Genomic DNA, 22,430 nt, shown 5'->3' with positions numbered 1-22,430 from the left:
TAAAAGCAATTTGAAAAGTAACAATGCAGATTGTAGTACAATTATCACAAGACTGGAGTACATATTTTTAAACAAATTGTGCTAACATGGCAATAAATAGCTAGCAGACACTAGCTATTAGTGACCCTCTTGAAGATTTTCCACAGAAGTCCCACATTTAGGAGCAAAAAGACTGAGAGCTCTATCTACGCTAACCAAACCCAGACCACTTCAGGTCACAGGAGGCCAGAAGACACAGATAAATAAATCAGTTAAGGCAAAGCAAAGTTGAACACGGCTCTACAGGGCCAAGTCAGCAACATACCTGTGAATCTGATCTTGTCTGCTGGAGCGAACAGGAGCCAACCCATCAATTTCATCAAAGAAGATGATGGACGGCCTCATCAAGTATGCCTGACAAGAAAGTAAAACTGTTAAATGTCACTTATCTTTCATCGCTGTCTTCAAGGTAAAGCCTTGAGATGAAGTGTTCCTGATTTCGCCCGGGGTTTAAACGAGGCCAACTTTTGCAGGCCAAATTCTTTCTGGGGGTTCAACGACTAAAAACAACCCATGAGACCGGAACAAATTGCTAGGCAGATACACTAGTGAATACAACCACACTTGCAAATTGATACTTCTTAGTATCCCACGTACTTATTTTAATGCAGGGAAAACGGCCCTATTAAATAGAACTGGAATCAAACAATGTTTTCTTCTGAATCTGGTGAAAAAACAAACACACAAAGGGTGTGTGAAATATGAATTAAATTAACACTACTCCTTGTGAGAAAAATGGCAGCAACGTACACATCTTAAAATTTGTATTGTTTGTAAGGTATTTTTTTCCAGAATGGAAAGAAACCCGTGTTTCTCTCTATAACCTGAGGTCCATGCTAAAGTCATTCAGATTTACAGCCAAACAACAAGAAATACGGATAAGCCATAAACTGCTGCAGCAATAGTCTAGAGAGGATTGTTGGTGACTATTACGGTTTGTAGAACAAATTATGAAACTCAGACGTTTTGTTTGTTGCTGTATGTTTGCTCTGTATAACATTCTAGGACTGTTGTTGTATTTCCAACTGTTGTTTTTAATTTACTGTTTAATTTAATGTTTGTGTTTGACCACTGTAATCTTCAGTTTGCCAATTTACAATTCCCCAGAGAATGGTGGGAGTTCAGAGAAGATCCATAGTACCCCAGACACGGATCAATCCCCAGGGCCTCAATGCTTCTTCTTCTTCTTTTTCACAGCCTTAGTCCCAGACTGTCCTGGGGTCAGCTGCTTTGGTTGCTCTTCTCCATTTGTCTCTGTCAAGCACATCTTCCTCACTCACTTCACATACCTCCATATCTTTTCTCACACTATCTATCCATCTCTTTCTAGGCCTGCCTCTTCCTCTGTTACCTTCCACCTCAAATTCCATTACCCTCTTTGTTACTTCCTCAACGTCCCTCCTCATGATATGTCCATACCACCGTAACCTCGCCTCTCGCATCTTCTCAACCACATCCACCACCCTACATCGTCTACGGATTTCTTCATTTCTGATCTTATCCCTCATTGAAATCTGCAGAATCCAGGGCCCCAGTGCTGTGAAGCAAAAATGCCAACTGTGCAATTCCGTAAGCTGTTTGTATTTTTTATTGTGCATTAAAGAAAACTAACATTTCCTCACACACTGGTGGTCTGCAATTCGAAACACCAAAAAATGTCATCTGTTTAGAGACCAGTCTGCAGGATAACCTGAGGAGGACCAGCCACTGGTCAAACACCAGCAATTAAAATTTGTTTGCCGGCACAAGCAGGACTTAACAGGTATAAATACTAAACTTAGAAAAAGAAAAACAGCTGTTGTTTTTCAGGGTTAGCATAATGAAAGCACGCAGTTGAGTCAGCAGCAGGACAGCACCATAAGAACGGTTACAAATAATAGTTCAGCCCATCCAGACCATGTGGTAGTGGGTAGTTTATTGATCCAAGGATCTCGTCCAGCTGTATCAGCTTCAACCACATGGCCAGGCAGCCTGTTCCAGACTCCCATCATTTAACTTCTAACCGTCTCGCCTTTACCGGGGCTCCATCCCCCTGGCCGATCAGGTAGGAGCGGGATGAAGCAGAACGAGTTGGGGGGCTCCTGGCCTGCTGAGCAGCAGGGGCAGCAGCTCCTGTGCCTGGCCTGGTGCCCGCGGAGCTGCGCCGCGTCGCCAGGAGCCGAGGCTGTCCTCACACAGCCCATAGGCACGGGTGTTTTTGCTAATTTTTGGAAAAGAGGCCCATCTCTCTGCAGGGCTTTTCGTCCCTCTGACATCAACAGGATAACAGCCGTAGGTGGGGAAAAAAAATAGAAAATGTACTTTTCTTTGATTACTAAAAAATCAAGAGTGTAAGTTATAAAGTGAAAAGACATAAGGTGAGTGACATGAGCCAGGCTTGCTCCCATGATCAACCTACTGTACCCCAACATCTTTATTTATCACCCCAGTCACTCCGTAGGTCCCCCTCCCAAAGAGTATCTTTCCCACCCATTTTCTAACAAATACAGGACCGCAGGGTAGCTGGTTCCTGGCAAACAACAGGCGCAAGACACAAAAAACACACTGCCGAGTCCATACCAGGGCAGACACAAACACAAACACTCCCAACCAGGGACAATACTCCCATAAGATGATTAATACTACCAGCACGTCTTTGGACTGTGGGAGGAAACCGATGAGAACACGAGGAGAGCACATAAACTGTACGCAGATAGCACCCCTGGAATTATACTTAGGTCCACAGCGCTGCAAGGCAGCAATGTTGACCACTGCATTGCAGAATCATTCACAGCTTTACTGTGAATTACATTTTTGTAGGGGGCTGTGTGCTGGCAGACTATACCAAGGCAGCTGTGGGCGCTCTTACCTGATCGAAGAGAAGCCTGAGCTGCCGTTCAGACTCCCCAACCCATTTGCTGAGACAGTCAGCCCCTTTCCTCATGAAGAAGGACACCTTGCGGTCACCCTGGCTGCATTCGTTGGCGAGGGCTCGAGCCACCAGGGTCTTCCCTGTGCCAGGAGGACCGTAGAACAGACAGCCTCTGGAGAAGACAGACAAAACACGTTAGAAAAAAAAACAAACCTGTCTTAGGCCCCCTCCACTCAGCAATGATGAATGGGCATCCGTTTAATAAAGGTTTTCAACATTCAACTCACCTTGGGGGTTGAATTTTAAACTTTTCAAAGACCTCAGGATACAACAGAGGGAAAACCACCATCTCCTTCAATGCCTGAATATGATGACTGAGGCCTCCAACACTGTCAAACCGAACCTAAAAATTAAAGTTTCATATTGTCATAGTCAGTGTTTTACAGCATAGGGAGGAAACTTGCCATTCACAGACATGCTATCTGGGACTTAAGCTGTATCACATGAATACTTCATATCATTATAATGGAGACGGCACACTGAATTATTGTGTATCGTGATAATAAGATTGCAGTACCAGGAATCCAGACTTACAGAGGTGTCCAAGTTCATGGGGTCCACATCTGCTAAACTAGCACCAACTTTTACACGATCGCGCAAAATCCCACTGGCTAGGTCTTCGTGACGCAAGTTCATGGGCAAACACCTGTTGAATACAAGTGACAGTATCAATCACCTGCACCAATCACCACCTCCACAGGCGCCAAAACTCCCACAAGGCTCTCCGACACCCGTCTCAAAAGACACAACAGAAGGAAATACAGGTTTTTATTTCTCTGACATTTGGAGAACACACTTCTCAATTAGCCTGAGCTAAAAACCAAATGAAACGTATAGTTCGTAAAACAGTTTCAAGACAATAAACAATTCAGGAGAACATGTGAGAAAGATACATATCATGAAGCACTTCATATCGCTCCCGGCATTGAGTTTTCTTTTTTATGGCTCTCCAATAATTCTTAAAAACTTTTACAGAGTTTAAGTACATAAAAGTGCTGTGCAGTGATCTCTCAGGAGCTCGTTCATTCAGACTCCTTTCCTGTCTGAATGGCCTCCGGACTGCGGAGTTTTTTCAGCGGTACCTGTTGCGAGCTCTCGTCATGCTTTTGTTCTTCCGTCGCTCGAACCGCTCCTCGTCAGACGAGGACGTTGTGTCACTGCTATGAATGGCATGCTTCTTCACCCTAGCCAAAACAAAACGACACGCTGAGCGCCGCACGTCACCGGAAGAAGCGCAACGTCACATGAAACTACCGCTGCTGCATCCGACGGGTGATATCCAGGAAAAGCCATCTACCCAGCTGATACTTTGAAAAGGATCGCAGAACAAAGCGTTCCGGCTATGCGTTTTCTGTGAAGGCTCGTGGAAAAACTCAAATCCATTACCCATCTGTACCAGAAATAAAACAAACTCACAACCATTCAACACAACAAAGTGAAGCACACTGATACAGATGTGGTAAGTGAAAAAAATAATTATATAAGAGGCAATATTTGCATTATGGTTATATCCATTCTGGCTAATTCCCTCCTGTTATATTAACAACATACATTTTCAAAAACTGCACCGGAGTTAAGAGTTGTAATCAGATCTTTTGACAGTGCAGTATGTTAATGGTGATTTTTAAGGAAAACATTGATGGTAGCTGTTTCGTTTTGTCCAGAATAACCCCCCCCCCACCCCCGAGTATGTTTAAAAAAACATCCAGCATGTATAATAACTCTGCCTGCTACATACAGGAAAGAAACAGTCAACTGCAGCACATTAAATAAATCCAGTCAATTATTTAACATATGTGAGGATGGCACGGAACATGTTGAGACCTAGTTCTTATTTTCTTTTACCCATCTGAGTGCTGTGCTGCACATACATGACAAGCACGCCACCCATTTCTCTCCTGACATGCTCAAGACAAGGCAGCTGAAGAGACCCTCTACCTCATATGGCTTCGTCTTGCTGGAGATCTGTGAGTGTCAAACAACGTGCTCTGCCTCTGTTTCCTTGCTGGCTCTATAAGCAGTTTGACAGAAAACAAAATAAGACATCATGATGGAAAATAGTCAGTAATACATTTGGTAAGTACATTAAATTATTTTGCAAAGGCTACTATTGAAATCTAAAATACACAGTTTTGTGAGCGATTTGTTCTTTACTAAGTTCACCATGGGTTTTTTTCCCCCCCGAAGACCCCTGAAATGGCAGATTATTTATTGAAAAGGCTGCATTGTGCTGTAAGAGTATACTCCTTGAGTTACCCAAAAGCAACCCTGTTGACTGGGCCTCTATGTGGTGCTGACTGGGATATGGACACTGTGCAGAATGTTGAAGAATAATGTTGAAGAAGCAGCATAATCCTCAATCCACTTGTGAAAGTAGTACATCGTGTTTATTAACAGCTGTGGATTTCACATTAAAATTGTGCAAACAACAGGAAAACATTTAAAACTAAGATGAGGAGGCAGGTTCCCCCCCCCCAAAAAAGAGTTGTGGGAGTAATGCCTGAGCTACTCAGCTGTGTTGCTGAAAGTTGTACTGTCTTATTTCTTTCAGGTAACAGCTGGAAGAAAACCTCAGCTAAATGAGTCACTGGCAAACAAGATAGATGGGCCATATGACCTATTCTCAGTTGTAGCTTTGCTTATTTTCCTAAAACACTTTATAGAGTTATAAAGCACACTCTCAAGTAATTTTAAGCCAAAATGTGGATTAGATAAAAGTGGAAAAAATGTCATGTGAATAACTGAGCAGTAAATACTTAGTAATACAAAAATTAATGCTCTTTCTGAAGAATCCTACTCTCCACAAAAAAGTGTTTTGACAACTAATTTGCAGTTTGAAGTAAGGACTTCATGTTTACTTCTTATTCTTTTATTCTGTGTCAATACAAGCTGTTTTTAACATTAACAACAATCTGAAGTGAACAATTGGATCTTCCTTTGAGCAACAAGACAATAACTAAAGAACACCTCCAGGGGTGATTTCATATAGCCAAAAACCCACAGAACCACTGCGGCTTGTGCCATACCTATGGGCGGCGCCTGGTATCGCTGTACGGTCTTGCGCTGCCTCAGATTGTAGGGGCGGTCATTCTCTTCTCCTGCTTCTTCCGCTTCATCTCCTTCGTCATCCTCATCATCTTCCTCCTCCTCCTGAGACTCTACCAATGAAACAGCAGCATCCTGAATCTGCACCAGAACTGTCGGATGTTCACCCACACCCAAGAAAATCATCAACATCTCTGGCAAAAATATGTGGACTTTCATTTTCAGTGTCCAGAGGAAAAACAAAATGTCTAAAAGCACTTATTGGCCACCAGAGCAATGCAGCAACTAACATATATGGTAGCCTACCATCCTGTTAAAGATGTATTTGTCCATGGTATGTTTTTTCCAAAACTCCTGTTTCAAGGCCAATGTGCCAAATAAGACCCATCACCCCTTCTGTCTTCAGATGTGCCTTTTGATGGATCTCAACTTGTACTGTACAGTCAGATATGGCACTGAGAATGTACGTCCTGCAAAAACCCTACAGTAACACTAACTAGTTCTTTCGACAACATGGAAACAAAGACATAAGAAAAGGCTCCAACAGGAAACATTTGTACAAGTTTAAAATACAGCATTTTATTAAAAACTAAATTCAATAAATTCCTTTGAAAAGTAAGGTTGCTGCTAAGGGCTTATGCATATACATACCCCCTCCCCTATTCATTCATTAGTAAAACGCCTTTTACTAAGGGTTTACTTGGTAAATGCCCTTTACCAAGGGCTACACCTCGGGTGGGACTCTAGTCTATTGCAGGGCACACATATGCACTTACACAAGCACAATATTGAGGCACCAATCAACCTATATCGTAGTATTTCATATGAAATTGCAACAACAGGATAAAGTCCATGTGAATTAAACAAGAACATGCAGGCTCCACACAGAATGCTCTCCAGCCCAGAATAAAACCCAAGATGCAGCTACACCCAAATTTAATTCAACCACCTTGTATTCTCCCACAAAGGTACACCAGCTTTGTGCCAAATCAGATTTTAGTGCTGTGTAAGCACACCAATACACTGGTGTCCTTCAAAAAACAGATCCAACTAAAAGATCCCTTGATCAATTAGCTAATAACTGCCAAGTGACCTGGACCACATGTCTTCCTCTTGCTTGCAAATATTCTTATGAATCCGGGAGTCTCTTGAGAGACAGGATTCAAATTCTTTCCTACACGAGCTATGCATGTCACACACGCCCAAAATGTACCAGTTGTTTTAATGACTCGTTCATTAAATTGACATTCTCTTCCTTCTTAAACAGGATACAGATTTCAATCCCCAAGATCAATCACAACAAAAAGTTTGAATCCGAAAATAAACGTTTAGATTCTTATGCTGCTTAAGAAACCAAGAAGCAGCAAAAAACTTTGTAAAAGAAACTCTGAGTATTAATCAATTCAGGGCAATAAATTATGCACTATTACACTAGGTTTCCAATATTTAATTGCTGACTTTTGTTTTGAATTAAGCACATGGCTTATCCAACCTATCAGCTGGTATGTTAATGCCTATTAGCCGCCCTCTAATGACCTACAAGAGGACTTTTCCTCCTATTGTACTACAGTTCCTTTTCACTGTAACACAGTTACAAAAGACAACTTCACACACAGGACAAACAGAACAATTCCTTTTGCCTAACGATATTGACTCACATATAGCCAAACTCAGGATCAATAGCAGTTTTTCAAATTTAAGTGCCACTTTCAGACCAACTGCCCAGTGCAATTCTGTGAATATTAGAAAGGAACTGGAATGGGGAATTGTTCTGCAAGTGAGAATCAATGCTGCACTTGGCATTGATGGACAGCTCTGAACTGTGAGAATAACTGACCATGCAAATAAAACCAGATATCCTGTAGAATAAAGAGGACCAAAAATGCTTTTGTTACCAGTTATATTTCTTTCATTAAAGAAGTATTAAACATCAATAAAAAATGAAAGTTACAATATCTTAAGGATAACGATGCACATCCGTTAACCAAATGCTTTTTTTAATTCAAGTGCTCAGACTGCAGCCCGTCACAAAAAGAATACCTTCCGTGCCTTCCTCCTCCCCCTCAGCCTCGCTCAAGACTTCACGGTGCGCCTGAATGCCGAAGGTGTTCCTCCGCAGGGACTTCCTCCTCCTCTTCACTCGAGAGTACATGTCCATGTTCTCCTGCAGACAGGAGCACTCCCACATCACTCACTGAGCCAGAGCTCCAGGGTTTAAAAACTGCCATTTTTAGCATATATTTTGGATGCATTGTATTCTTTCTGTTAATGAATTCTGAGAGGACAGAGCTGAGACTCACAAGCTCAGTGTCTGTCCACATCCGCAGCCTCTCCACCTCTCGGCTCTGCCTGATGTTACTGATGTTGTCCATCTCCTGGAGGACGGCTTCCGCCGTGCTGGAAAAACAGAAAGACGCTGGAGAAACCCACAAAGAAACCTTTCCCATCCTCTTTGCCTATTCCAGTGAAAGGGAACATAATCAGTCATGCCTGAAGCAAGAAGTAACCAGACTGAGATTCAAAGATATCTTATAAAGGCCACAAAATGTGCTGACATTTTATTGAACGGTCGACAAAAGACAAATTCATCAGGCTGATTAATATTTGTCATCAACAGGACGTTTACTGTGAAAGTCACGGGCTTGTAGCGTGCACATGTGAGGCTGCCATTGGAAACAATACAAGCTGTACATCTGCTTTGGAGCAGGTTAGCCGACGCTGTCTTGTGGGATTCTGTCCAAGTCCTCTCATAGGATTTCACTCCCGAATGAGGTAATGCAGAGGTTATGCAACAGTCATTTTAATACGTCATAATCGGTCATTATGATCATTTCATCAAAAGGTTACCATATACATTTAATCAATATAAAAAAAAGTTATAATTTCTTCTACAAAATACTTGCATAAATAGCACATCTCTTATTTCAACTGAAGCTAACTCCAAATTTAAGCCTCAAATGTAGGCTAAATAACTAATTATTTTCCCAACAGACTTTCTAAGACATGGTCAATGGAAAACGAGAAAAAACTTCAAGTGAGGGGGTTCAACCAAACAGTGTTTACCCTAGACATGACAAGAGTTTCCCCAATAGGAGGAGCTACTTTACCTTGCTGTTCAACACATCTGAACTGTGTGGTGTAAGCACAAGAATGTACGAGAATTACAGAACAGGTGTTCCCATGTTAGTGAAAGATTGCAAAATACTGTGAAAACTGACCCCAAAAAACATTTCTTTGAGTTCTGCTCCTAATGTTTCTTGAATGAGTGCCTGAGTGCAAGAGCACTAAAGAAATCTCTCCTCAATACATAGGTTTCAGAATCCACATAGCTGAGTTCTGTGTGAGCTCACACCCTCTGTATAAGTTACTGTTCAGTTTTGTTGCATTTCTGAAGTGAACTTTCAAACCTTATTGATTAGATACAGCTTTCAATTGTCAGTTCATATGTTCAGTTATCAGATTTTTGGAAAACATCTCTATATAAGTTTATGACACTCTTTGCTTCCACTTCCTTATCCTGTGACTTTACTGTCCCTATGCCAATTGGTAATTTTGAGTAGTGTTTCAAGACAGCTTGCCTAGGTTAACTTCTAGCCCACATTATAATTCTCTTTTAGGAATAATTAAAAATGGCAATCTTGAAGGGGCCGTATTAAAAAGTGAAGAAACAGAGGTGCTCAGTAACCATGTGCTTTGATAATTCTAAGCATAGCACTGGGATCAGCGCCAGTACCTGTTGACGAGCTGGTCGAACAGCATGCTCTGATTGAGATGATCGAATCGGTTGTTCTTTGACCGGCAGCTTCTCCTAACCTCCACATGGCCGTTCATGTGGGAGTGGTCTCCATCCCCACTGTCCTCTCCCCGGTTCATACGAGCTGGAACCCAACAAACATAACTCTTCTGCCTCAAACGGTACTATGCCAGATCAACACAGCTTTCACAGAGGCACCAAACACCGGCAAGACCCTGCTCAGATCACAGAGTCCTGTATCAGAATGAATACAACTTCAAGAAGACACTGTTGCCATACGGTGAAATGGGCAACTTACACAGAAAAATAGAAAAGCTACGCGTTTCCGTCTGGGGAATAAAAGGAGGCGGGGGAGATTCAAACAAATCTTCAGGTTATTAAATCAGTGTAATCAGTGTATTGCCAGGATCAATTGGATGTGTAATTAAACAAGCATCAAAAGATTCATTTAAAAACAGCCTGCAATGGAGCATAACACGTTACATGGTCCACCAGCCCCAGCTGTACAGCAGAAGCAAGGTCAGTTCGCTTACCTTCCCATGGCCTGGCTTGCTTTTAGCTCGCTCCTCCACCAGTGAAATTGAATTAGATTCAATTACATGAATTCATTCATTGCAATTAGAGCAGAACCGTGCACATGCAATGAAAAATCTCAAATCTCGAGCTCAGCCATAATTGTCCTCTATACTGTAAAGACCACAAAGCAAATCCCAGTTTCAGGCTTTGAGGTCTTCCCCACTGATGAGCACTGCACAACATCGCTGCCAGTTTCAAAAAACACCTGCCCTTGACTTCATCCTCTTTCATAAATCTTTCCAAGAACATTATTTCACTCCCCATGGGTTTGAACTTCACATTAACAACATTTATTAATATTTTGTAGCAAGCAACATAATAATCTGTACCGTGTTTTCAGTTGGGATTATATACAGAATAAGTTGCTGATACAGAAATAAATTTTGCACTGTTATTTCTCCTAAATCACTTTTATTCACAGGGGGGTTATTCCAAAGAAATAAAGTCAATATTAAAGAATCTAAAAACGTTTTGGTAGAGATGAAGCACAAATGAAAAGCACTGAAATTAAACAGATCTGCAGGGATGACCAGTACTGAACAGGACACTTACACAAGCTGCTGTGTCCATTTTGCAGAGATGTTCCAGAGCCACTGGATAACCTGCAACACAAAGGACAGTCAGTACCACAAGAGAAGCTGATGCTGCAATAAGAAATCAATTACACAAATTCCACCAAACTGTCTACATTGACCAAATATGTCACACTTTTGACATAAAAGACATTCTTTTACTGAGTTTAAACCCAACATCAGTAATAAACAGTGAGTGGAATTCACTTACACATACAGTAATACTACCCCTCATCATCACAACACACCCAAAATACTCTTCTGTTTCTTTCTATACATCAGGAACAACTCTTGCAACATCAGCAACATAACATCTTGCATTTCATAGGATTTGACAAGGAAAAAAGAAAGTAAAAGTATACAACAGGAGATCATATGGACCATCCAGTTAAGAGGAAAGTACATTCCTACTGAATCACAGAAAAAATAAACTGTGTTATCGACAATATGCTTGTCACTGTTGCCGAGTAGGCTTATAACCTAGCCTATTCAACTACTGATAATTATTAGGACACTTCCTTCTTCGTAATGTGAATAAGCCTATGCCAAAGGCAGATTTTTTAAAGCATCTTTAAAGTTTACATTCTCTCTAGATTTCAAAAGGTTTGCTTTTCAAACAAGTCCCCACAATCAATACCGTACACCAAATAAAAAAAGTTTAATTCTAAAAATCCATTGCTAAATTCAAATCAATGAATGTCATCTTACTCAAAATGAAAAAGCCTGATAAACACAGACATTCTAAGGCAGACAATTCAAAGACAAAATGATAAACCAGAGCTGGAAACGTCTGCTTAGCTAAGTAAACTTGGGACTGCTGTAAAACGTTTAACAATACAAGACCTCATATCTGGGCACACCTACCACATTATCACCTATTGATAAAAACCTGTACAGTAATCCCAATCTACAAGCCTTTAATGCAAACCAATATTTTGGGTGCAGCCACTTATAATCAGACATTTTTAATTAATTTTAAACTTACAGCGTCTTACAGTATGTTTTTCTAGATGCTACAGATGTATTCAAGGAAGCATGAGGTTGGGCAGCTCTACAGGCAGAGGAAGTGCAGTGCTGCCCACTTACCTGGACTGCTGCTTGTGCATGTTCCACTGCACTCTCTGACCTTTGGCCCTCGGAGGAGGGGAAGTGTCGCTGGACACGGGGTCCGTGTGCTTGCGAGTGCGTTTAGCCGGTGGGGACAAACGGGCACTACTGGACTTGACATCGCTGCCTTGGTCTTTCTGAAGAAAAAACACAACGCCACATTAGGGCAAAGGGCAGCATATCCTGGACTCACTCAGGCCATGAGGCCTTATTCAGGTCGAACTGATATAAAGGGCTTACGACCCTGTGCTGAAGAGATGGCGATTGGTCAAGGTCTGGCGTGTTCTGCTAGGTGCACTCTGATTGGTGGAAACTGCTGTTGCCACAGAAACAGTGATGCTGCTTGGTGTTGTAATTAGCTAAAATGTAAGATGTTATTTGATTTGAAAGGCTTTATTTTTAAAAGTTGTTACTTTTTAATATTTTTGTGATTTTCATGTTGATGTTTTGAGACTTGATCACATTTTTTGCAACATCAGTGTGAGCTGATTCACAAGCAAATCGGAATGTTTTTCACATTTTAACAAAGACCCTAAAAGACTCACTGCCTCATGATTCTGTAATTTTTTTAATTAACATATGAATTCAATTTAACACTGTATGAGTCTTTTCTGTGGACTTTATTGTTTGTTTCATACACTGTTTTGTCCAGGGTGACCAACAGTTGCATACACTCAATACAAGAAGTGAATAAAAACTAGATATAAAGCAAAATAAAAACTCAAAAGGTCATAAAACACATCATCACAAAGTAATGTTCATGGATTCATGGATTCAGGCACATAAGACTGGGATGGGAGCCAAACAGGCACATGAAAATCATTAAATATTATTTCAGCTGTTTTTTTATTTGGCTTGGGAAGCACAACTATTGTGAAAATGTCATTAAATAAGGTTATAAAATATCACCTACCTTTACTCATTCTGCTGTATTTTAACACCACACCTTGGCACACACATTAAGTCACTATGATTGACCGATACCCAGATTTTAAAATGCAATGCAAAGAAAAATACAGGCCCATCTTCTAGACCTTGATGATCAAGTACTATGATGCTTGAATACATTTCCAATACTCTTTTGACTTGATACTGTCACAAAGGGGGTTACAACCAAACTTAGGATTCCCTACTACTACTTTTACTCTTTGTTTCTTTGTCAAACGAGCCCTTACCATTCAAAAAGGTGCTATTGTGGGAATTTCAATGACCAAGCAGTTAGGTACTCAGCTTAACACCTACAGCACTTCCCTGCCACTGCGCCGGGGGCTTGGTATGGAAAGTCAGGTACAGAAGGAAGAGCACCACCTCCCGGTCCACTAACACCACTCAGAACAACAGCGACCTGGTTTTCCTCAGAGCTATGTTTCCCAGTCCTGGTCCTGCAGTCCCCCACTGGTTCTGCTGGCTTTTAATTGAGCTGAGCCCACAACCAATGAATGACAGAACCCGTAACGGAACCACTCAGATGCTTTTTAACCACTCAGATGCTTCCGCACTCTGGCTCTTGTCTCACTATCGCCTTCGGGCGTGGCACTTCCAAGAAACAGAGTGAGCAAAACTCTACCTGGTTAAAAATTGTCTCAGTACACACTCAGGTCAAAACCACTCATAATAAAGACTGATAGTGCCGTTTGGATCTTTTGGTTCAGTTCAGCCAGTCACTGAAACTAACACTCATAGCTGAAACCCAAGTTAGATTTCATGCTAATTTCTAACCCCATTAGAAGCTTCCTTAATAGAAAAGCCCTCACTATGGAATACATCTTTTTTTTTTTAATCCAAGCAAATTAATTTGACAAAGTGGACTATAGTACCAGTGCAGGACTATAAAAGAATGGGGTGAACATTTTTCTTGACACCAAAATGACTTTTGGCATTCACCAACCCATTAATAAAATTAAGTCAATCTCACTAAAGGAACAGAACCGTACTGTAAACGGGAAAATACCGATCACACGGCTCATAGTCATAAGAACATAATGGTTACAAATGAGAGGACTCAGTTTGGCCCATCTAGCCTGTGTGGTAGTTACCAATTGATCTGAGGATCTCATCCATCCAGTTCTTGAAAGACACCAGGATATGCACTTATATGCATATGCACTTCCACATAGTTGCCACTTGTTTCCTCTGGTCTGACTTGGGCTAGAACCACCCTCACAGATCAAGGGACGACAAAACTTTTGTTTCAATTTTTTTTTTGCAACTGGTGGGGTTTATTTCACAGCACCGCTTTTCCCATCACGCTCAGCGAGAGGGCTCTTTTATGTAACAAAGAGCGACACACCCACACGATCTCCTGGCCTGCGTTCCACAATGGCGCACGCTTTCCCAGCTCTGTTCTTCCAAAATTTGAGTCTCCTGGTGCTACTTCATGAAGCGCTCAGCCTCAGCAGGACTCCAGCCGCTCGCACGAACCCAGCAGTGCTACAACGCCCACATGCCATCCTTTGCCCCTCCTCCCGAGAGGCACTGGATATCAGTCCACATTCGCTCCTGCCTCGGCATCCCCCCCAGACAGCGCTGGGCCCCCAGCCAGGCTGGCAACAGTTCCAGCTTTAGGAAACGCACTACAGAAATGCATGCAGGTTGACAAAGCACTTTTTAAATGGGTTTTCTATTTTGCCCCCACACATTCCAACTCACAACAGCGGGGCACGGCAGACAACGGTGCTGTAAGATCACCACAATGATGGGACAGCAGGTGATGACACCTGCTCCTTCCACACCTGTCTGCCAGCCTTCGAGCAATACCTTACTACATTTTTTTCCCCTCGACAAGGTTACAATTTTAGAAGGAAATACTGACTTAATCCATTAAAAAATGCTTGAAAGGGCAGAAATATCATCTTTCAGACTGAAACAAAGATCTCTAGGCTGGAACACCAGAAACACCCTGTCATTATTGTAGTCCCGGGTTTCCTGCTTGCTTTCAAGCAGAAACAACCTGCCTTCTGCGAGGTGAGAACAGGCTCACTGCGCAGGCTCAGCTGCTCTTCCATCACGCCAAAATGACAGAGGTGCCCTTTTTTGTTCTGCCCTCCTAAAGGCCCATTTTAAAGCGTTTCCAGGAGAGATTCATGCAAACAAACAAAACCACTTCACTTATCTTTCCCGTGAGCCTCCCCTGGAGATTCGGAGCAAAACCTCCGCTGCACAGGATTCAGCCACTTCAACATGGAGCAAATTAATGTGTATTGTAAGAGTCCGTAGATCAGCGGTACTTAACCGGTGCTAGCCCTGGGGGTGCAAGACATGCCAGATTTTCTTAGAAGGTAAATCATCAAAAACACAAATTAAGCACAGGCAGGCAAGTACAACTGCTTTAGGTTTCATCACACCATATAACTGAGACAATAGGGTTTCTGAGGTCACCCAGAAACAACATATTTTCAACAAACCACTCAATTAGTACCCTCAACATAAATAAGAACTCAAAGGTTACAGTCCTTAAAATAATGCTGCTATTTGCCGATTGCTATTCTAAAATAGGTTGGCAAGTGGCACAGTGGTTAGCATTGCCTCCTCTTCTCCATGTGTCAAACTGCTCTCAGCACATCTGTGGCCAATAAAGGATGGCTCATGCTTGTAACGCATTTTAGATACAGAGTACACAAGCTTGATTAACTCAAAGTCCCACCTTGCGAAAAACGAATGCATCACAATAAGATCCATAAAGGGTCTTGTCATAGCAATGAAGAAAATGATTTTATAATGATAAACAACTATGCGTTATGAAAACTGAATCAGCAGGAGAACAACAGATGATGACCTTCAGTGTATGACAAAAAAATGAACAAGCTCTCAAAATGTCACAGATGGTGCTTTTATTCTTGTCTAAGACATGTCCTGACATAAACAGGAGTGTCCCTAAATTAGATTCTCTGACCCAATCATACCATTACCAGGATGCAGTTTTATGGAAAGCTTGGAAATCTGGGAGTAAAATTATTTTTACTTTAGAGTTAGGAAATGCATAAGATTGCTTCTGCCTCGTAGCTATTGGGTTGAAAACATGTGGTAGCCATTGCACCCAGCATCCTACAATTTATTACTTTTAAAAAATAACACAGATCCAAAAACTATTAACCGTATAAACAAAGGAAACACAGGAAGTGCTGAAATATCTTCCAAATTACTGCCGTCATCATAAAACACAGGCAGCAGTGTTCATACAAAAACATGCCAGAATACCCCCTCTCGTCAAAATTACACAATTTTTCTATCAGAGTGAATGCATCTCTGGAGAGACATTCAGCAATAAAAACACATTGGTCAAAGCAGAACAACTGTAATGAGAATCCTGCTAAAGACTATTCTGCCCAACACACCACCGGAATCTGCCCAACTTGCACATTAGTACCACTGGAGCCTTGGAGCTGAGCTCAGCCAGAGCCAGTCAGGATTCCCACTGGGAAGAACAGGCTAGCTCTTTCAATTAGGCATTCGATTATATAACACTCGTAATCCTAACAGTTTAGCACAGGGGTCTGCAATACTGGTCCTGGACAGGTATTCCTACCTGAAGTTCTACAAGAAGCTGTTAAATCAGTCCAGTGACTCCCAGTCCTACAAGACCAGGATTAGACAGTGAGGATTTGGGCTCCCATTTCACAGATGCTAAAAGACTGGCCACTCCATCACTGAGCAATATATCTCACGGTGCAGCAGCTCTGTGGCGAAGGATCTGCACCTGTGGCTGGAAGGTTGCCGGTTCATATCCCGCAGCCGGCAGAGGAATCCTACTCTGTTGGGCCCCTGAGCAAGGCCCTTAACCCCAACTGCTCCTGGGGCGCCGTATAAATGGCTGACCCTGCGCTCTGACGCCAAGCTTCTCTCCCTGTCTATGTGTGTCATGAAGCTGGGGTATGTGAAAAGACACATTCCTAGTACAAGAAATTGTATACGGCCAATAAAGTGATCTTATCTTACCTCACTGTATCTCTGTTGTATCTCTATTCACTCCTCTATATATCCAAACCCAGCTTTTACCTGCATAAAAAGTTTAATGTAAGATATAGATGCAAAATTAGACTTTGTTGCATAATTAAATGGAATTTAGGAAATTCACAAGGAGGATGCTATCAACAAAGTGCAGAAAATACAGTGAACTGAGCACTTATAAGGCACCACCACAGCAGCTACACAATAAAACAAATTCTGTTCTTTTCAGAAACCACAACACTGTATGACCTCCCCTGAAAATAAATATTTAAGAATTGAAACCAACCACCACACTGTGGGAGTACCAGTTGCTGTACTGAAGCTAGCATGTCAAATAGTTAGCTCTGATGTGAACCCATTTTCAATTAAGATAAAACACACAGGGGAAATCCTTTACCAGCTTTCTCCTTTCTTTCCTAGAAGTGTGTCACTAGTGAGGAGCCCTAACGCCAACAGCTTACTCCACATTTGATCATTTGGAAGTCGTTATGCCATGAAAATGAAGTTCCCCTATCAACCACTGGCCCAAAGATTATATCCAGACAACATACTGGCCAGGGAGTTATTGGCTCAAACTGAAAACAGTACCACTCCTAACCAGCAAGGTATAGATGCACAAATCCTCTCCTCTATGACAACAAAACCAGCAGGATTTCTAGGTTTAATAAAGACTGACTCTGTGAAATTAATCAAGTTTGCAGATGATATGACTCTGGAAGGACTAATAACAAAAAACAGACAAATCTCTGTACAGGAAGGAGGTCACTGCTTTGGTGAGCTGGTCCTGTCAAAACAACCTCCAGCTCAATGTAAGTAAAACCAAAGATGTAATCCTTGATTTCAGATGTGACAAGAAAGAATTAGAATCTCTTCTGACTGATGGGCAGATAGTGGAGAGGGTAGATACTTTCACGTTTCTGAGCACAACAATGTACATCAGACTATTTTCTCAGGCAGTTCAGAAACTTTGGTGTGACTCAAGCAGCTATATTTTACAGGGCACAAATTGAAAGCGATGAGTGGTGAGCAATACAAACCACTGTGGCACTGTGCCCCCAAATCCAGTTCTTAAATCTAGGAAATGCCTGAAGGGGGGCACACTAGGCATTTAGTGAATCCTCTACCCATCACTTCCAGAGTGCTGCACACTGTTTTGACCTCACTAAAAGAAACAACCCCCTTTTTCTCTCTAGATAAACAAAATACAGAAGAACTGTGTTGTCTTCTTTCCCCAAGTCAGTATAGGACAACAAAACTAATTGCCATTACTTAATATGCTTTAGCACTATTAGTATAATTCATCCCCGCACCCACCACCAGCTGGCCAGAAAGTGCACCGGAAAAGTTACTAACCTGACTGACAAACTTAAGTGCAATAGAAAAAAATGCAAAAGACTTAAAAGTAATAATACTTACTGTGGACACATACGATATATAACGTACATTTTTTTCTTATATTAAATGGGTGGCAGGCAAATACTGTAGAAGAGAAGATATGATAAAGATGTAGGAGTTTGTTTTCAGTCATCGCTTTCATTATCTAGGAATAAGCAGCCCCAGTGGACCAGAGTGCTTCATATAAATACCTCCAACACCTGGTTAAAACTGGGGACAACTGATTAAGACACAAGAACTGCTATTTGGCTTCTTATATAAATGGGTTTAATGAAAGAATGAAAACAAAAGGACTCTGACCTAAACAGCATGGCGAAAGCAATGATATCCAACATAATGCTTAGTTATATAGGGAAGATTTAGAATTCATATTAATATCAACATAAGATTCACTCTAGAACAGTGATGATTATGTGAAGACTTGATCAAAAAAATCAAAATGCTGAAAATGCACCGAAACACTTTCCAAAGCACATTTGTTCAGTCAAGAAGGACTCAACACCACAGGGTCACCAGTGAAAATTAAGCATAGAAGCACTATAAAGCATTATACATTTTTTTACACAAAGAATAACTGGGGCCAAGAACAAGCTAGCCATGTTCTTGAAGCCAAGTCCGCAGGTTCTCTTGAGAAAATCACTCAAAGAAACTGCTTGTTGGAATGCTTGAATCGTTAAAATACCAGCAAACAATTGAGCAAGACCAAACAAAATTACCTCCTCGTTTGAAACATTCTGATGTTCTCCATCGCTGTGCGAGAACACAAGTGACCATGCAGTGTTAAAATAAGAATAAAACAAACAAGTTCAAATAAAAATCTGAGTACATACCGGACCACGAAATGAACTCATCAGGCATTTCCCATGTGTAACACATTCTGTGCCCAGCTACAGGTACCTATGAACATGACCTGTGTTCCACTGCGGAAGGACTCTGCTAAACCAGCTTTAGGACAAATGCACATGGGTCTAGAACTAATACACTGTGAAAATTCTGTAAAAAATGTTCTTTGATGCAACAGATTTGCCCTGAGACCCGATTGCCTCTAGGGTGTTGGCACAAGCCAAGGGCATGATAATGGCAGAGGAAGTGTAACCTCCTCTCATTCCTCTCTTGCATGAGCAGCCCAAGGTCAGCCTGCTCTGCCACCGCAGCCAGGACAATGCCAAGACAACCGGGGAATGTGTCTGAACTGCAGGGCAGCAGTGGGTTGTCTTGTCACGTTTACCTTGCCCTAAGCTGACACAGTACTGACCTGAAAGCGGTCATTACAAACCAGATACCCGATGCCAGAAGAGTTAACATCAAAGGAGTTCAGTCTTGCCGACAACCTCCTGTACTTTCAGCGGAAACTCATGAGAACAGAGAGAGAGAGAAAAAAATGTGTCATCTGGGATTCTGCCCATCTGGAGATGAAGGTGCTATGAACCCTCAGAAGGACATACCGGAGCTCTGAGCTGACATCTATCTTGATGCCAGCCTCCCAGAAAGTAATGGAGTTTCTACACCGCTTATTCCATTGGGAATATTGCAATTCCCAGCTGGTAAGATCGTCTAATCATATTTATCGTACAATATGTTGTTAAAATACCATAAACCTCCTGGAAACATACGGCAGCACAGTGACACAGAGGTTAGCATCGCTTCCTCCCAACACTGAGGCCCTGGGTGCAGTTCCTGGGGTGCTATCCGCAGGGGGCTTGTATGTTCTCTCCATGTTTGCGTCGGTTCCCTCTGGGTGCTCCAGTTTCCGTGCACAGTCCAGAGACATACTGGTAGGTTTACTGGCTTCTGGGATGACTGGGCCTGGTGTGAATGCGTGTTTGTGTGCTGGGATGGATTGAGCTCATTACTTGTCAGGAAAGGCTCCAGCTCCCCCTTTACTCCCCTGAACTGGATAAAGCAGTTAGAAAATGGAGGGATGGATGGAATGACATGGTTTCACCCAAACTGTTGGGACTATGTTGACCAAATAATGAGTTTTTTTTTACATTTGTGAACTCTCTTAAAACATTAAACCCACGGGATGTACGGTTGTGCAGACTAGGTCTAGGTGAACTAAAAATCTCCAATTGTAATAAATCGTTTTATTTTTTCTACCTGTGGTTCATTTAGAAACAAGTCAATTCTAGAATAAAAACTAATGAATCTTCCCCTTCGGTACAACATATCCAGATAAAGTACTTCTCAAAATATGACTTTGATGATACAAATAAATGACTTCCAGACCGCAATGGGCACCGTGACAATAAACGTCTGCATTCAAAACCTGCAGGAATTAAAAAGTTAATTCACGATATGCGTTCGGACAAAAACATAACAACACCTCTACCTAAAATCGTCGCTTTGATTGAAAAAAAAATGAACCGAAATATTCCCGTTGCCTAACAATACCTTTTCTCTGGACTTGGAACTTTTTTGATCAAATTGTACTCCTTATTTCAGAGTAGAACTAAGCCGAGCACAGCTACCCTGATCTTTTTCGACGGTTTCTATTTTAATTCAAACGAACAAAATAAAAGCTGGTTCAGGTTTAAATGCGACTCATCTCGCTTTTACCAATTTCTGTGGCTGAAAAAGAAAAGTTTGTAGAAACTTTTTATTTAAAAAAATTACCGACAATGTCTCCATCTGTCCACCAGAGGGGTTCTTTCCAATCGGCTTCCCTTCCCCCACCTCCACAAAACAGTCCCGTTTATTTATACACGGCCAGCAAAACAAGAACTTAAACCTGCACAAACTCCGGGCGCCTCTTTTCACCTCGCTATTAGACTGTCAATCGCTGGTAAGTGGGTCTCTCTCACACACCCACAAAAAGCGCAGCTTTCTTTTAAAAAAAAACCTTTACACTTGCTGCCAAGTAAACCGGCCAGACACATTTTTTTCCCCACACAAAGAGAACTTGGGAGCTACTGTGAAATTAACACAGGTGACTTGCGCAAATATCGCAGACAGCTCCGCAGGGGAGGGGGGTGACACCCGATCTCAGTCCGTCGGCTCTTTCGCTCTGCAAAACCGGTAGACAGTTGCATGCAAAACAAATACCGGCAGGTCTACGAACAAAAGGAGAGCAGGGGGGAAAGCGATTTCTGCAGGCCGAACAGTAAAGCAATAGCGGAGAAAGGGACCCGGGTCTTACATGGTGGTGATCTTCCGTGCTGGGGTTGTTCTTGACCGATGATCTTGTCCTGGATGAGATGTAGTGGCTGCGGAGTTCAGGCTGGGAGCTCTTGCGGGTGTTCACCATGATTCCGCCTCTTCTCGGCCCTGGCTGATTTTGTCTTTCTGTTTGTTACACTGCCTCAGTTACTGGAGTACCAAGGCGCCATTTCTCTTTCTCTCTCTCTCTCCCTCTACTGTCAGCAGACCAACTCTTACATAGTACTTCCGCTTGCAGTGGCTCAAGGTTTGCTTACACGCAAAGACTGGGCTGCAACGCCAGCCCTCAAAAAGGTGTTAAAAATGTTTTCACGTATGTTATTTTCAAATCAACGGGGACATAGAGTGATCGTTCTGTTGCCTTTTTTCCTGCCCTGGATCATGTTTCAAACTACTAACCCAGACAGATTTTTATTTAGAAAATGCGAGCCGGTTGCCAAGCGGCAGCAGCTTTCTGTGTCGTTGATTCGTTTCATTACAATCTGTTAAATCATCCTCAATTATTTTTTTTCCTAAATATTCCTAAAATATATTTATGTATTTGAAAGACTACACGTTCAGAAAATGCCATCAGTAACGAGAGCCAACGCTGTGGGTAGACGTCAGTTTTATCTGAATGTGTGCGTGTGGAAAGCCAGCATAGTGCTTAGCAAGCAATAATTTAGCCGGCTTTGAATTTCTCTTTTATAAAAATGGAGTAAAAGCCGCAGCAAGGGGCTATGTTGAAGAAAAAAACTCTTGTTAGTGCGGTTTTAAAATGTGTCGAGACGTTTTTCACATCAAGGTGGACTGCTTTTTTAGAAATGCTGTGCAAGTTTTGTTCCCAAGGCCGTCCGTCACTAACTCGGATTTTGTCTCCCCCTGCTACAGCGCTCCTCTAAACACCGAGCCATGTGCGGGACACTCTCTGTTTTGGTTTGGGCAG

The 22,430-nt window shown here is 42.0% G+C and overlaps 1 protein-coding gene across 1 annotated transcript in view; it reads right to left on the bottom strand.

The window, feature by feature from the left end:
* atad2b (ATPase family AAA domain containing 2B) overlaps positions 1 to 21,885 on the bottom strand; it is a 96,989-nt gene extending 75,104 nt beyond the window's left edge. The window contains exons 1-13 of the mRNA XM_015351536.2: positions 21,486 to 21,885; positions 11,984 to 12,141; positions 10,878 to 10,927; positions 9,729 to 9,873; positions 8,296 to 8,392; positions 8,036 to 8,159; positions 5,977 to 6,108; positions 4,889 to 4,961; positions 4,033 to 4,134; positions 3,485 to 3,596; positions 3,178 to 3,293; positions 2,888 to 3,062; positions 305 to 393 (exon numbers count right to left, since the gene is read on the bottom strand). Coding sequence (XP_015207022.2) covers positions 305 to 393; positions 2,888 to 3,062; positions 3,178 to 3,293; positions 3,485 to 3,596; positions 4,033 to 4,134; positions 4,889 to 4,961; positions 5,977 to 6,108; positions 8,036 to 8,159; positions 8,296 to 8,392; positions 9,729 to 9,873; positions 10,878 to 10,927; positions 11,984 to 12,141; positions 21,486 to 21,593 — 1,481 coding nt within the window. The 5' untranslated portion in view covers positions 21,594 to 21,885. The remainder of the gene's footprint in view (positions 1 to 304; positions 394 to 2,887; positions 3,063 to 3,177; positions 3,294 to 3,484; positions 3,597 to 4,032; positions 4,135 to 4,888; positions 4,962 to 5,976; positions 6,109 to 8,035; positions 8,160 to 8,295; positions 8,393 to 9,728; positions 9,874 to 10,877; positions 10,928 to 11,983; positions 12,142 to 21,485) is intronic.
* Between the last annotated feature and the right edge of the window lie 545 nt (positions 21,886 to 22,430).

This window comes from Lepisosteus oculatus, chromosome 2 (assembly GCF_040954835.1).
Source record: "Lepisosteus oculatus isolate fLepOcu1 chromosome 2, fLepOcu1.hap2, whole genome shotgun sequence".
Classification (NCBI taxonomy): domain Eukaryota; kingdom Metazoa; phylum Chordata; class Actinopteri; order Semionotiformes; family Lepisosteidae; genus Lepisosteus; species Lepisosteus oculatus.
This window is presented reverse-complemented; position numbering and strand designations above follow the sequence as displayed.